Source organism: Panthera onca, chromosome B3 (assembly GCF_046562875.1).
Source record: "Panthera onca isolate mPanOnc1 chromosome B3, mPanOnc1 haplotype 2, whole genome shotgun sequence".
Lineage (NCBI taxonomy): Eukaryota > Metazoa > Chordata > Mammalia > Carnivora > Felidae > Panthera > Panthera onca.
In genome coordinates, this window is record NC_138344.1 from 119958497 (window position 1) to 119972233 (window position 13737).

Genomic DNA, 13737 nt, shown 5'->3' on the forward strand with positions numbered 1-13737 from the left:
GTGTAGCGCTGCAATCCATTCCCAGGTCTCACTGGCCCAACAAATATTTGTTGGGCTGGAGTGTCAGTCACTAAAAGCACAGAGTTCAAGCAGCTCACGGTTTTGGGTAGGGATCCTTAAAGAGCGGGGGCGCCAGTATGGACAAAGTGCTCTGTATCTTAAATACAGAAAACAGAGTGACTGATCTTGCCTGGGAGGCCCAGAGAGACATTAGGGAGGTGGCAATATTTGAATCAGGCTTTGGCGGATGAGTAGGATGCCACGAGGGCCGAGAGGTGACAGCTAAGTGTGGAAGTGCCAGGAGAGGAAATAAAGGCAGAGAGATGTGATAGTCTAGTCATTCATTCAGCCCTTCAACAGAAGTTTATCGAGCACCCGCCCTGTGCGGGAATGGGCCAGGCTATGGTAGTGTTACAGTAGAAACCGAGACAGGCTCGTGGGGCTTACGGTCTTGGGGGGTGTACTGACGGTAAACAAAGAAACAAGGTAGTTTCAGGGAGTAAGTAGTGCAATGCAGAAAGAACAGGTTGTAGTGTTAGAGTGTAATTGGGTGGAGGGTTTCTTTAGATTGTCGTGTTCGGGCATGAAGAGGTAACCTTTGAGGTGAGTCCTGAATGATGAGAAGGAGCCAAGTCATGGAGTATCAGGGGGCAGAATGTTCCAGGCAGACAAGCAAGTCTGAAGGCCCTGAAACTGGAATGAGCTTGGCGAGTTTGAGAAACCTGGGTTAGCGTAGTGGAGTTACACGGAGAGAAGTGTGCGGTAAGAGATACGACTAAATAATCGGATGTCGTTTGATCACAAAGGGGTTTAAGAGGAACTGGGACTGTATTTTCTAAACGGATAATTTTTAAGCAGATGAATGCTATGGTCAGACCTTGATTTAGAAAGTAAATTCTAGGTGCATTGTGGGGCAGTGATTGATAAGAGGAGAACTAATGGCAGAAAGGTGAGTTAGGGGCTGTCACAGTAGTCCAGAGCCAGAAAGATGAAGGCCTTGACCAGAGCCACGACTATAGGAATGGAGGGAATGGGGTGGACCGGATGAAATTTGCAGGTTAAAATTGGCAGGGCTTGGTCTCTGTAGATGTAAGAACTCCAGAGAGGCTGGATTTTTCCAAACGTAGCAACTTGGCGATGCCATCAGTCCACATAAGGAGCATAGGAGTTGGTTTCAGGATAAAAATGATGTTTCAGTTGGGGCACGGTGAGGCGGAGGGAGGGCTCTGGGATGAAGTTGCTCAGCGGATAGGTGAAGATATCACTTTGAGGGTAAGAGTTGAACAGGATCGGGCAGTTGATAGTTAAGAACTTCAGAGTGAGTGAACTTGTCCAATTCATTTAGTCCAGCAAGCATAGACTGGAGAAAAGGAGGAGAATTGAGCCCTGGGGAAAACTGGTGTTTAATAGTAAAGAGATAGGAACTAGCAGCTAGAGAGGTAAGCATCAGCGTAGGAGGTGGGAGTGTGGTAGAACTCTCCAGAATGAGAGTTCCAAGCTGTAGCATGCTTCAGACGGCCCGAGAGAGCATGAAGAGTGAGAAGAGACTCCTGCATTTCTGACATAGGGCCAGCCTCTGAGTTGTGAGAAATTACGAGTTGAGAAATAAGAAAGCAAGTGCAAGCTAACTTTTTCAGAGGATTTGGCAATGAAAAGAAGATGAGAGCACATCAGAGAGAGTGAGGAGTGAGCTAAGAGAAAAGGATTTTTTTTTTTTTCCCAACGATGGGGATTCTGAAGCTTATTTATAGACAAGGGGAAGGATTTGATGGTAAGAAGACCAGAGATACAGAAATGGATATATTGATAGAGAAGGGCCCCAAAGGAAGGCAAAAGAGGCCACTGGAGGGGTCTCTCTTCCTGTTAAGTCAGAAAGAAAGCACTATGGGCTGAGTGTAGTAGTTAGAAGTTAAAGAGGAAAGGAGTTTACGTATTTATGCACGATGGCCTTTATTTTCCAAGTTAGAGGGCAGTTCTTATATTGCACGGGTGGCGGGTGACGTCGGGGTTTGGGGAGGTATGCAGATGGAGTTAAGGTTTGGAAGAGTCTGTTAGTTGAGAGCTCACTGAACTGTTGGAAGACCTGGACTCTCTCTTCGCTTTTTAGTGATTCCCAGCTGGCTGTGTGATCATGGCGGCCAGCCAGAGAGCTCCGTGCCTCAGTTTCCTTTTCTTTCAGGCCAAGGTATAAGGTTAGACAAATGTTTTTCGGACTGTGCTTTCTGAGGGGGAAAAAAGATTCCACTGAGTTGAAATAGAACATTTGAAAACCACTGGATTATATTCTGAGGCCCTTTCCAGCAATAACATTCTACTTAGCTGTTGTAGAAATAAATGATTTCTTCATAAATCTTATGGATCTGACTTTCACTGAGTAAACTGTTGTAGTTGCCTGGTGTGTTAATGCAAATGAGTGGTTTTCAGACTCTGTTCCCTGTAGCTACCCATGATTCTGTGGGACACCTCAGTGGCTACTGAGGGGTCTCAGGGAGGTCGTGGCAAGGATTCGAGACTCCAGGCCCTAGCCTTTAGTTGCGTATTTTTTATACTGAGGATCCATATAAGCTTTTATGGTTTTAAAACCAAGTTTCACTGGTATAAATCATTTCTAGTTTTCATTCTTTAATCTTTTTTGGTATGTTGAAAATGCCTAGCCAACCAGTGTGTCCAAGTATCTTGGGGGCAGTCTCAGAATTAACAACCCAGGGGTCCCTTCAATAAGGTTTATAGAAATGGCAACCTCCACACTTGTTCATTTGATTTGTGGCAATGACTTACAACAAAATAATGATTGAAATCTCAACTTCGAAGTGACATCTCCCTTATCCAACAGACCTTCACGTTTCAGCATTAGAGGAATGATTAATAAAATGAGGTATTCTACTTGGGAGATATGTGAAACATGCCATTTCTACCTCATTAGGTAGCAAGTGAATTTGTGGATGAAAATTAAGAATTTGTTTCATTTGTTTTGTCTTGCAAATAGTTTGTTGTGGAGGTAAATGGTTGAGGGGAAAGTGGTCTCCAGGTGAACAAGAATATAAGTGTCCTTGTTGAGAAACATTTGAAAATAGAAATTTGTTTTTTCAGAATCATAACTGTGCTTCCATAAACTATCCCCATTAGTTAGAAACATGTAGCCTTACTTGTATTTTATGCTTTGGAGATCTTCTATATTAAACTCTCAAGAGCAAATCTGCTTCCAACCTGACTCCCCTCCTCTTCGGTCCCTCCAGCACATACGCAGAGGTTAGACCTAGACCCTGTTAGGATGTCCAGTTTACTCTGGTCAAGTCCTTCATCCTAACTTTGGAGGAACAGTGAATAGAAAGCATTCAGTGATTGCATGTGTGAGGATTGTAAACAAAGTTTGTGCTGGGCCCTAATCTTCGCTGATGTAATTCTGGCTGGAGTGTCAGAAGGCCGATCAGCTGAAGTAACCAAAATCTCTCCTGAAGGAAAACAGATCCGCTACAATTAGCAGCTGAAGTGAAAATCATCAGTGTGTCTCTGGCCTTTCTGTCTTCTAAACTGTAGCTTCAACAGATTTCCTTGTTTCCAGCCTAGACCACCAAGCAGAAATCAGCTGAGTTCTCCAGTGATGTCCCTGAGGTGCTTTTTTTTTTTACTACATGTAAAGATTTTGTTTTCCCACTGAACATCTGGGCTCGTCCCAGCCTGTCAGTTCATCTACGCCAAACTCTGTTGGACCTCACTCATTTGTTCTGGGCTCCAGCCATTCCTGTCTTGTAGTTGAGAAAAGCAGGACTTTAAGATTTGGTCTCAAAAGTTCCTTTGTAGGATTTATCGATTTCCTGCTTTGGAGGCTTTTGCACACCAGAAATATTAGTTGCCATAGCAAAAGCATACTTTCGCACCAACTGATAAGTATATACTTTAGGGCCTCCAAGGCAGGAAAACCTTTCCACATGAATGCAAAGGTTCTTGTGAAGATTCAATACTTTGCCTGCCCATCTCCCCCAGGAAAGTTGTTAAAAAGTTCAGAGATAAGGTGTAAGAATAGGAAACCTGATTTCCTATTCCTGTTTGATTTTTTCCCCTCTGTTAATAATGAGAAAATAAATAGGATTCTCCATCTTTGATTCTGTTAATAGGAAAAAAGAACACCTCATGCACTGTGTAGAAGGAATCTTTATTCAATGACTGCATGATGGACTTCATTTTTTTTAGCCTTCCCAATCGGAGGATCCTCAGAGCCCGCTTTGAATGAGGCAGGTACACATTTGGTAGGCTTAGCATTCTGTCTCGTAACGGTATGTTGTTTTGGATTTCTATAGCAAGGTGCAGGCCCGAAGAGCGTTCTCTGCCTATCTCCAGCATGTTCAGATTCGCCTGATGAAGGACAGTGGAGGTCAAACGTTCAGTGCCAGTTGGGCTGCCAAAGAGGATGAACAGATGGTGAGGCTCTTCTTGTTGGAACCTTTTTACTTGCCCTGTTTCTTTTCTTTCCTCCTCCTCCTCCTCCTCCTCCGCTTCTCCTCCTCCTCCTCCTCTTCTCCTCCTCCTCCTCCTCCTCCTCCTCCTCCTCCTTCTTCTCCTTCTCCTTCTCCTTCTCCTTTCTCCTTCTCCTTCTTCTTCTTTTTTTCCCCTATTTTTTCCCCCCAAGGGTGAAGAGCATTATATTCTTCCGGTGAAAGAATTGTTCTTCACTATAGTTGATGGATTTCTCTTACTTTAATGTGAACTGGCTCCTTGATCTGGGGCCATGTTCATCACACTGTGTGTTGAGGGCATCAGTTTATTTCATTCTGGAAATGGAAACTGATTGCTCATTACATGTCAGGCCCTGTGCAAAGCCCCCCAAAAGAATAACAACCTAGAGCCCTTTCTCAAGCAACTTCACGTTGTCTGAACTCTTTGATGTAGGCACTGTCATCCCCATTTTGTAGATGCAGAAACAAAGGCCTGGAGCAGGGAGGTAATTTGCCTGTGGTCCCACAGCTTGTGTGTGGTGAGACTGGAACTTGAGCCCTGATGTTACAGTTGTACGTTACTTCGTTTCCTATCATTTCTGTGCATCACAAGGCATTCGTTTTGTGTCCTAAGGGGTCACGTTCACTCTGAAAAATCAATGCTTTGTCATAGGCCCTCTAAAAATGTACCATCCTCCATGTTAACTTTATTTCTCTACTAGTTAAAATTTTATAAAATTCTGAGATGACTGGAAACAAACTGTGTCATAATTTTTGCTGTGTGTCAGTCATTTGAACATGCCTAGAATTTAATATTCTAGCAAGGTTTGGTTTTCTTTTTGAATTGGAAGGATCAGGAACGTCACGCTCTTTGGTAAGACCAACGCTTATAGAAGAAGCCATAGCCCTTCTTTGCCTTTTAACCACAGGGATCTGTCACTGCAAAGAGAGTGACTTTTAAGGCTGAGAAGTCTGCATCCTTTGTCCGTCTCGGTGGTGACCCTACCATAATGTTCAGTTCTCCACATACAAGAGGCATGTGATATGCCAGGCTTATTATGAAAACATGATGGATATCCCAGAAAACAACTTGTGAAAGTAAAGTAGCCAATACAGCCCAGAGATAAAACCTTGTGCATTGTGAATAATCCTTCAACTGTCAGTGGAAAATGTTAGCTCTCCTCTTTCCAAGTGGAAAATTGAGGCTGCCTTTTTGAGAGTCAGTTTGTCTGCTCCACTGTGAAAAAATAATATTTTAATATAACAGCTTAAACCACCCTATAGTAGAGATAGCAGAGTAGAACCGTACGATCCAACCCTCTGGTTATCCTTTATGCTGGAGGAAATGAGCACCAAAGGACAATGAACGGAAATCAAATGCAAGGGATAAAAAAATAGCTCAGAAGAGGGTAACCGCTGTAAGTGCTGGCTTGGAATTCACACAGGATTTCAATGGGATTTGTTACAAGAATGCTTAGGATCATCACTGCAAAACCGAATACCAGTTCTGTGCGTTCCTGTGTGAAAGTATATCTAGAGAGCAAACCCTAACCCATTCCCTGATGATTGTGGCGGTGGGCTTGTTGATGAGGAAGGTAGGGGTAGAATTGCTCTGTCTGCTCCAGGTGAGGGTTAGAGATTCTTTATCACAGCTCACAGGAGGTGCATTAATAGAAGGTCCCCAAATCTATCATCTTAAGGCAATTTTTTCATGTTGTGGGGGGTGGTGGAGAGGGAAGGAACAATGATCTTTAAGGCCCCTGGTCTCACAAAATGTCCCTTTGAAGCATTTGTGATATTGTGAATGATCTGATTGGTATCTGTTCAGATTTCAAAATCCCTTGCCCCATGCCAAGTGAGATGTGCCCTTTGTCCCCTTTAATGACTTTCCCCTGTGCACTACCCCCCAGGCAGCCCCCTTCGTCTTGGGAAAGGAAAAAAGAAGCCATCACCTCTCAAGCATAGAGTAGCTGTTCTTTCTTTTTCTTTAGCACTAAACTTTTGAAATTGTGGTTTCTGTTCTTCATTACCCATGCACTTCTTAGCCTCTTCCTTCTATTCCCTTTCCTCTACTGGAAGCATTGTCTTGAAATCATCTCACAATGGCCGGATCCCGGGCCTTGTCTTGGCCTTGGTCCTTTTCAGCACCAGCCTCTTGGAAGCTTTTGACATGGGGCTTTTAACCCCCTTGACCTCCATGACACTATTTTCTCCTTGTTTTGTTTTGTTTGTTTGTTTGTTTGTTTGTAAATGTCTGGTGTTTCTACCATGGGGTTTTTTGCTTTCGTTTCTGATTCTTCCTCCTCTTTCCTATGAATATTTCTGTTCTTTCTCTTCCGTCTCACCTTTGATGATTTCATCTGCTCCCATGGTTTTAATTTCCGCTGTCCGTGAAAGCTACTTTCCCTTAAGCTTAAGCTTTCTCTGATCGCCCTGGTAGAAGTGGTATCTACACTTTGAATTATGATAGTACTATTTGCATGTGGGTTGTGATACTTTTGCGGTTACTTCTTTAATACGTAGTTAATTTGTATATGTATTTATTTTGCCTTTCTGATTGCCAGCTTTTTGAGGGGAGAGAATAAGTTTCTTTTGCTTTGTCTTTCTGTATCCTTACTGTACCTAATGTTTTTGCTCTGGGTCTTTTTTGTTGAAATGTATAGTATACCTCTTCTTGTATCTCTGTTGGGCAAATCCTTCATACCTTATCTTCTGTTGCTTCCCATAATCCCTGCTTTCTTTCCCTCACGACTCTTAATAGGAGCTAGTGGTTCGCTTCCTTAAACGAGCATCAAGTAACCTCCAGCACTCAATGAGGATGGTATTACCCAGTCGACGATTGGCACTTCTGGAACGCAGAAGAATCTTGGCCCACCAACTGGGTGACTTTATTCTTGTGTACAACAAGGTAGGTGGTTCATCTGTTACTTGTGTGTGTTAGATTGCCACGCACTGTTAGCAAAGGCTAGAAGCCACTGTCCAGCTGGGTGGAGAGGTCCTTCTCTTTTCTATCATCGTCATCCCTTGTGTGTAACTGTTGCAGGGAGCTAGACCTTGCTCCTTAACTCAGCTGATCTGAAAAGCTGCTCATTACTTCTGAAAGCCCAGTGGCCATAGTTAACGCTTATCAAAAGGCAAATTCCCAGGGCGCCTGGGTGGCTTAGTCGATTAAGTCCCCAACTCCTGGTTTTGGCTCACTCATGGTCTCACGGTTCATGAGTTTGAGCACTTCATCAGGCTCTGTGTTGACAGTGTGGTCAGACAGATTCTCCGACTCCCTCTCTGCCCTCCCCTGTTTGTGCTCGCTCTCTCTCTCTCTCTCTCTCCCCCTCAAAAATAAATAAATAAACATTTTTTTAAAAAAGGCAAATTCCCTTTGAGGGTTGTGTATCTGAGATGAATCACAGGCTATGTGAATTTGCATTGTCATTATGCCTGTAGATAGTGGTAAATAGACGGTTTGAGAGCAAATGAACTGTGGATTTAATAGAATGACATAATCTTCTTTCCTGAGAGAGTTATACTTTGCTCTTGAGAACATTGTAGACAGTGACATCATTTTACAACCAAGACCAGGAAATATACTATTCAGTTAGAATATTTTACAAAGCATCTGATATCCAAGGGTCTTAGAATGCTTTGGAAATATCAGTATTTGGGAGAAAAACGTATGGTCATTTTGCAAAAGGGAAAACGGAGGCCTGGAAATTTAAGTGATGCTAGTATAGATGTGTGGAATGGTTAGTAGAACAGCAATATAAAAAAATCCATGGCTGCAATTTACTCCAGACCTGTTGAGAATTTTGGTATGTCTTATATAAGTGAAGAATTTACTCAGTTTGGATGCTGGTATAGGAGTAGGTTCCAAGACCGATCTTTCCTTTCCCTAATTGTAACAAAATGCAGCATCTCTGTGGTCATACCGGTGAAGCTACAAGTGTGAGCACAGATGTTACTAAGCTGCTATGAAAAGTTCTTCCCTGAAGGGGCTTTGTGGGCAGAAAGCAAAAAGATGATAAGGATTTACATTTACTCTGCAACCTTTATTTGGGAATTCCAAAATGTTTTATGAAACAGTGGCAGAGAGTAATATATCAAATGTATAGGTGGCAAAAGTACCTGGAGGGATTATGTCTTTACTGTAAAGACAAATTAACCCAATGGTAATGAAAGCAGATGATGAAGTGTGCACTTATCAGGAGCCAGTTTTATCTTACTGTTTTCCTTTGTGGGTTGGGGACTGGGTAGGAAACAGAACAGATGGCTGAAAAGAAATCAAAGAAGAAACTTGAGGAAGAGGAGGAAGATGGGGTGAACACAGAAAACTTTCAGGAGTTCATCAGACAAGCAAGGTAGAAGATCCTCTTTATTAAGAAAAACTATCTTATTCTCTCTTCCATACTGCCCCATATCAGTTCTCAATATTTCCTTGATTCTAACGTAGGAATGTGAGTAAAATCCCTCTCAGGATGAAAGAAAGCATTTCATAGGCTTGGCCTCTCCATATCTCAGCCAATCATGTTGTTGTCCTCATGGTTTCAGTTATCAAAACACTGCTGCTAGGTATCTGGGCTGTATTTCTAGACAGCCTTCAAAGTACACACCACTTGAAGTGCTGAGAGAGAGCCCTTTGGAAAGTTGAAGTCAGAGGCTTCCAGTGTCGACTGAATCTGAATTTATCCCTGACCTACTGATGCCGTGGTGATGACCAAATTTTGCCTATGTTGAGTGGGTTGAGGAATTGGCAGTTTCTCAACACCGTGAGGGTTACACCTAATGTGGACAAAATAGAACCAGTCCTCCATGCATAGATTTGGCTTTGAGGATTGAAAATCTCAGCATTCGGCTCTATCGTGATACAAATCAGTCAGGCCATTTTGTCCATTTACAATATGTTTCCAAAGGAAAAGGTGACAAAACATTTCATTTAAAATTTTGTGAGACTCCTACTGGGGGAACTTTTTCCAAAACAGAAAGTCATACAAAACCACTCAAATAAAGGATAAAACATCTGTGTGACCCTGTTCGTCTTCAACCATCAAAGTCACTGTGGAGTGAAAAGCAGGAGAAAGTCCATTCTTTGTTGGTTTATAAAGCTAAATCAGGTGGTGGTTTATCAGTCACCAGCATAATCTGATCTGTGTTTAATACCTTGTACAGACCTAAGTATAGCCTCACTATCTTGTGCTTAAACTAATACAGCAAACAAGTCTATCATTTTGTAGGAGTTCAAAACTGTCATGTTATTTTGTTGACATTCTTGAGTCTTGAGTTACAGATTGATAATAAAGTTACAGAAACAAAGCAAGACACGGTTTCTCACATCAGCATGATAAAAACAGGAAAGAACAAAAATGAGGTTATGTTCAGAAAACGGCTCTACATTTAAAGTTAAAAAATTAGGGGCGCCTGGGTGGCTCAGTCGGTTGAGTGTCCGACTTCAGCTCGGGTCATGATCTCACAGCTCGTGGGTTCGAGCCCCGCGTCAGGCTCTGTGCTGACAGATCAGAGCCTGGAGCCTGCTTCGGATTCTGTGTCTCCCTCTCTCTCTGCCCCTCCCCTGCTCATGCTCTGTCTCTCTCTGTCTCTCTCTCTCTCTCTCTTAAAAAAAAATAAAAATAAAACATTCAAAAAAAATTAAAAAAAAAACAGAGTTAAAAGATTAATATTTAGTTCCTCTTTAGGATCTTCAAGATCCCTACAATATAAAAAAAGAAAAGAAAAGCCACCTTTTTTGAAAAGAGACATGTATCCCCCTACCAGGCCTAACTGTTTGCTGGAAATGAATTATATATACTAAAACTAGTGATACAGAGTTAGAGGTAAAATATGCTGGAACATATTTGTTAACTGTCATCGCACATTAAATGTCGATTTTTGGAAACATGTTCAATCATCAGTTTTTTACTATGTTTGGGGTGGTACATGGATACCTTTGTCAAGGTTGATAAATCCAGATACCTGCAGGAGTCAGGCAAGGAAACATAAATTATGAAGTGAGCAAAGGGTAAGAGAGGCGATATTAAGCAGTTTGTGTTTTGATCAGCCTTAACCTGCCCCTTCCCCTTCCCCTTCCCCTTCCCCTTTCTGTGAAGGGCCAAAGAAAGCACATGGACATACAGAGGCGTTCGCCCCATTTGTAACTTCAGCGGTAGATCTGTCATAGTTACTGAGGTACTTGCCTTGTGGCCCTTCACCTTCTCCACTTTGAGACCTTGGGGTTTACTCTGAGATTCGTAGAAATGGGTTCCTAGGTTTCCTAGGTCATTACAATGTATTCTGAAGATGGGATATAGGTTCCTTGTGATAATGCTGGAATAGTTTGCCTATTTAAAGACCACTTATCTGGAACATAGCCAGGCTCCAGGAAAAAAATACAAAGGGCCGTTGAGAAGCTGCCACAGGTGTTAAAAATCCATGTCTAATATGTTTACTGGGAGAATCCCGTGGGCCCTCATCAAATTCCTTATACTTTCCATTTTGTGGATGTTCATAAAGGACAGGTAATTTCAATATTTGAAGTGACCTAGAACCATGTACTTCAGTTTCCTTCACGGACTAGATGGTTAGGGAACTCTTCCATGGTTATGCTGGTAGGTCTTATTTCTGACGTAGATAATTAAAATGACAAGTGACTCCTTTAGTGAATACACTTCAGTTATCTGGAAGTGCGGTGGGCAAACCGTGAAGGACCAGATAATATTTCAGACTTTGTGGGATATATGTGGTCATTATAGCAGTCTTCTTTAAAAATACAAAAACATTTTTAGTGAGGAACCGTACAAAAACAGGTTGCTCCTCGGGTTTGACCCCCCCTGTTGTTTGTAGTGTGTAGTTTGTTGACCTCTGATAGAGAACATGGCTGCCAGTAGAACCTTCTGTGTTGTAGCTACTGAGTATGTGAAATGCAGCTGGTCTGAGAAGAATTTTTCAATGTACTTACTTTTAATTCATTTAAATTTAAATAGTCCTATATGCCTAGTGGCTACCATATTGGACGGCGCGTCTAGAAAATTCACTTTGGAATGAATAAAGCCTTATCATGCTTTAAATTTTTTAGATTGCTTTGTTTGTATTCCAATTTAACCATCTATTAATAGGGAGTTTTCTGCTCATACTTATTATTTTCCCCTTCTCCAGCTGACTCCCATTTCCATAATAAAATCTGGTGGAAAGATTTTCCAGAAGAGCTTCCTGTTCTGACCATACTTTCTCTCCTCGTTTCAGTGAGGCTGAGCTGGAGGAGGTGTTGACTTTTTATACCCAAAAAAACAAGTCTGCAAGTGTCTTCCTGGGGACTCACTCAAAAAGTTCTAAAAACAGCAACAGTTATTCTGATAGCAGGGCAAAGGGTGGTAAGTATGATGGTTAATTAATGAAAAATAAGAAGAACGAGTGAAAAAATGAGATCTGCAAAGGAGAGCCAAGAATAAATGTGCTGCCTAAACACTGACAGACTCCAAGATGGTGAAATTTTGCAGTGTGGGAATGGGGGGTGAGGAGGCATTGCATTTTTGTCCTCAAAGCAGAAGAGGGACCTGGTCTGATTTTTTTTTTTTTTTTCATGAAAATTAACAGCAGAGAGCTTTTCAAGACAAACTTCTAATAATTGCTAACATTTAGTGAGCGCTCATATTACTATAATCTGTTGGATGTGATCTGACTTTTATTTTCAAAAAACCATTATGGAGTGGGTGCTATTTTTCAACTTCTTGACAAATGAGAAAACAGAAGCTGAAAGAGACTGCGTAACTTGCTTAAAGGTACCTTTTACGGTGCAGTGGGACAAGAATTTGAACTTTTATCTGCCCAGCTGAAAGCTTGTGCTCTTAATCTGCTCTTCTGTCTTTCCTAATGGTTATTTCCCACTCTTGTTACACTTTTTGCTTCCTCTAGCTCATCAGCAATGGCATTTGAGATCGAAGAATTTTTTGTCGTGTGCGACTGTTCTGTACCTGGTGGGATGTCTAATAACCTTAATCCCACATCCTAAATGCTATTGGCTTTCTTCAGTCACTGTGATAACCCAGAATGTTCCCATCCATTTCTAAAAGAGCTCACTGCTAGGGAATTCCATGATTGGGGATTTTGGAATTAATGTGGACCGAACTATCTAGCTCGTGTCATGTGATAAAGAAAAAAAAAATAGCAATGATGTTCTGTTATAAATAAAGCTCTGCACCTTAAAGTAAGATCCATTTAAAATCTAGATGGAAATGTAAGACGAAGGAAATCTACACCAATTCCTGTCAGTGCTAAGCACTAGATTAAAAGACAGAGACTCGTTCCCTGCTGTTAAGACTACCACAGTCTACGGTGGAAATAGCCGGGATAATCGGTCATTTCTAATGTAGAGTGAGTGTTCCCAAAGAAACAGTGTTAATGTTTTAAAAACTATTTTGGTTCAGAGGCTAGTCTGCAAAAGCCTATTTATATTGAGCTCACTGTATAATGGAACGATATTTCTAGAAGTCCCCAGCCCAGCCCTCTTCTTTGAGCTTTCCTAGCTTATCTAAGTTCTAAAGCTAGTTTACTCATCTGTTCTTCATTCCTTCTACACATTTTTCCCGACCACCTGCTGTGTGTCAGACATTGTGTTAGTTGCTAGGTGTCTGTCCAGTGATCAGACTGCCATGGTACGTTGACTTCATAAGGTTTATTGTCTAGTGGATGGAGTTGGGTGAGTACATGTAGAAAGAAGGCTGGTGGAAGCTTTGAAAAGCTCCTCCTAGAACAATGTTGAGAAAGGGAGCCTGAAGAGACCGAGGAGTCCTTGTAATGAGTTGGAGTAGAGAAAAGTGTGTTAACCTGGGGAGCTGAGGGCCTACACTGGCATTCAGTAGTCACTTCTCCCCTGACAGTAGTGGGGAAGCCCTAACAGCATGTTCTCAATGGTGTCTGTTTGTACAAATGGGCCCCTGGAAATTCTGGGGTTCATGTGTTAAGGACTGTCTCTACATAAGGAGATCTGTCCCTATCAAGAATAACAAGAGAGGCAGTAGGAAGGCCTCCATCAAGGAAACAACATGATGACATCTGATAGTATCCAGACTGATTACAAACATGAGCAAACACACGTGTGACAGTGTTACCGCTGCTGGTGGTGATAGGCAGCAAATAATTCATATGTCCTTATTCTTTCATTCTGAAAGATGATCTGCAAAATGGCCTCTCTTAAGCTTTTATATGAATTAGCCCTTGAGAAAGATTTTGGAATATTTCCCCAAGTATATGGTTAGCTCCAGCTGTCCTGTTTCAAAATTCTATGGTAGAAAAAAAAAAAAAAAGGTTTATTAGAGTGGAG

General features: G+C 41.8%; 1 protein-coding gene across 19 annotated transcripts in view; it reads left to right on the forward strand.

Annotated features, from left to right (window-relative positions):
- Positions 1–13737, forward strand: part of TTLL5 (tubulin tyrosine ligase like 5) — a 286889-nt gene that overhangs the window by 104057 nt on the left and 169095 nt on the right. For all 19 annotated transcript variants that reach the window (XR_013556016.2, XR_013556017.2, XM_078447986.2 and 16 more), the window contains 4 exons: positions 4299–4419; positions 7195–7341; positions 8682–8785; positions 11661–11788. Coding sequence is in view for 17 of the 19 variants with exons in the window: in XM_078447986.2 (XP_078304112.2) it covers positions 4299–4419; positions 7195–7341; positions 8682–8785; positions 11661–11788 (500 nt within the window). In the remaining 2 variants the exon portion in view is untranslated. The remainder of the gene's footprint in view (positions 1–4298; positions 4420–7194; positions 7342–8681; positions 8786–11660; positions 11789–13737) is intronic.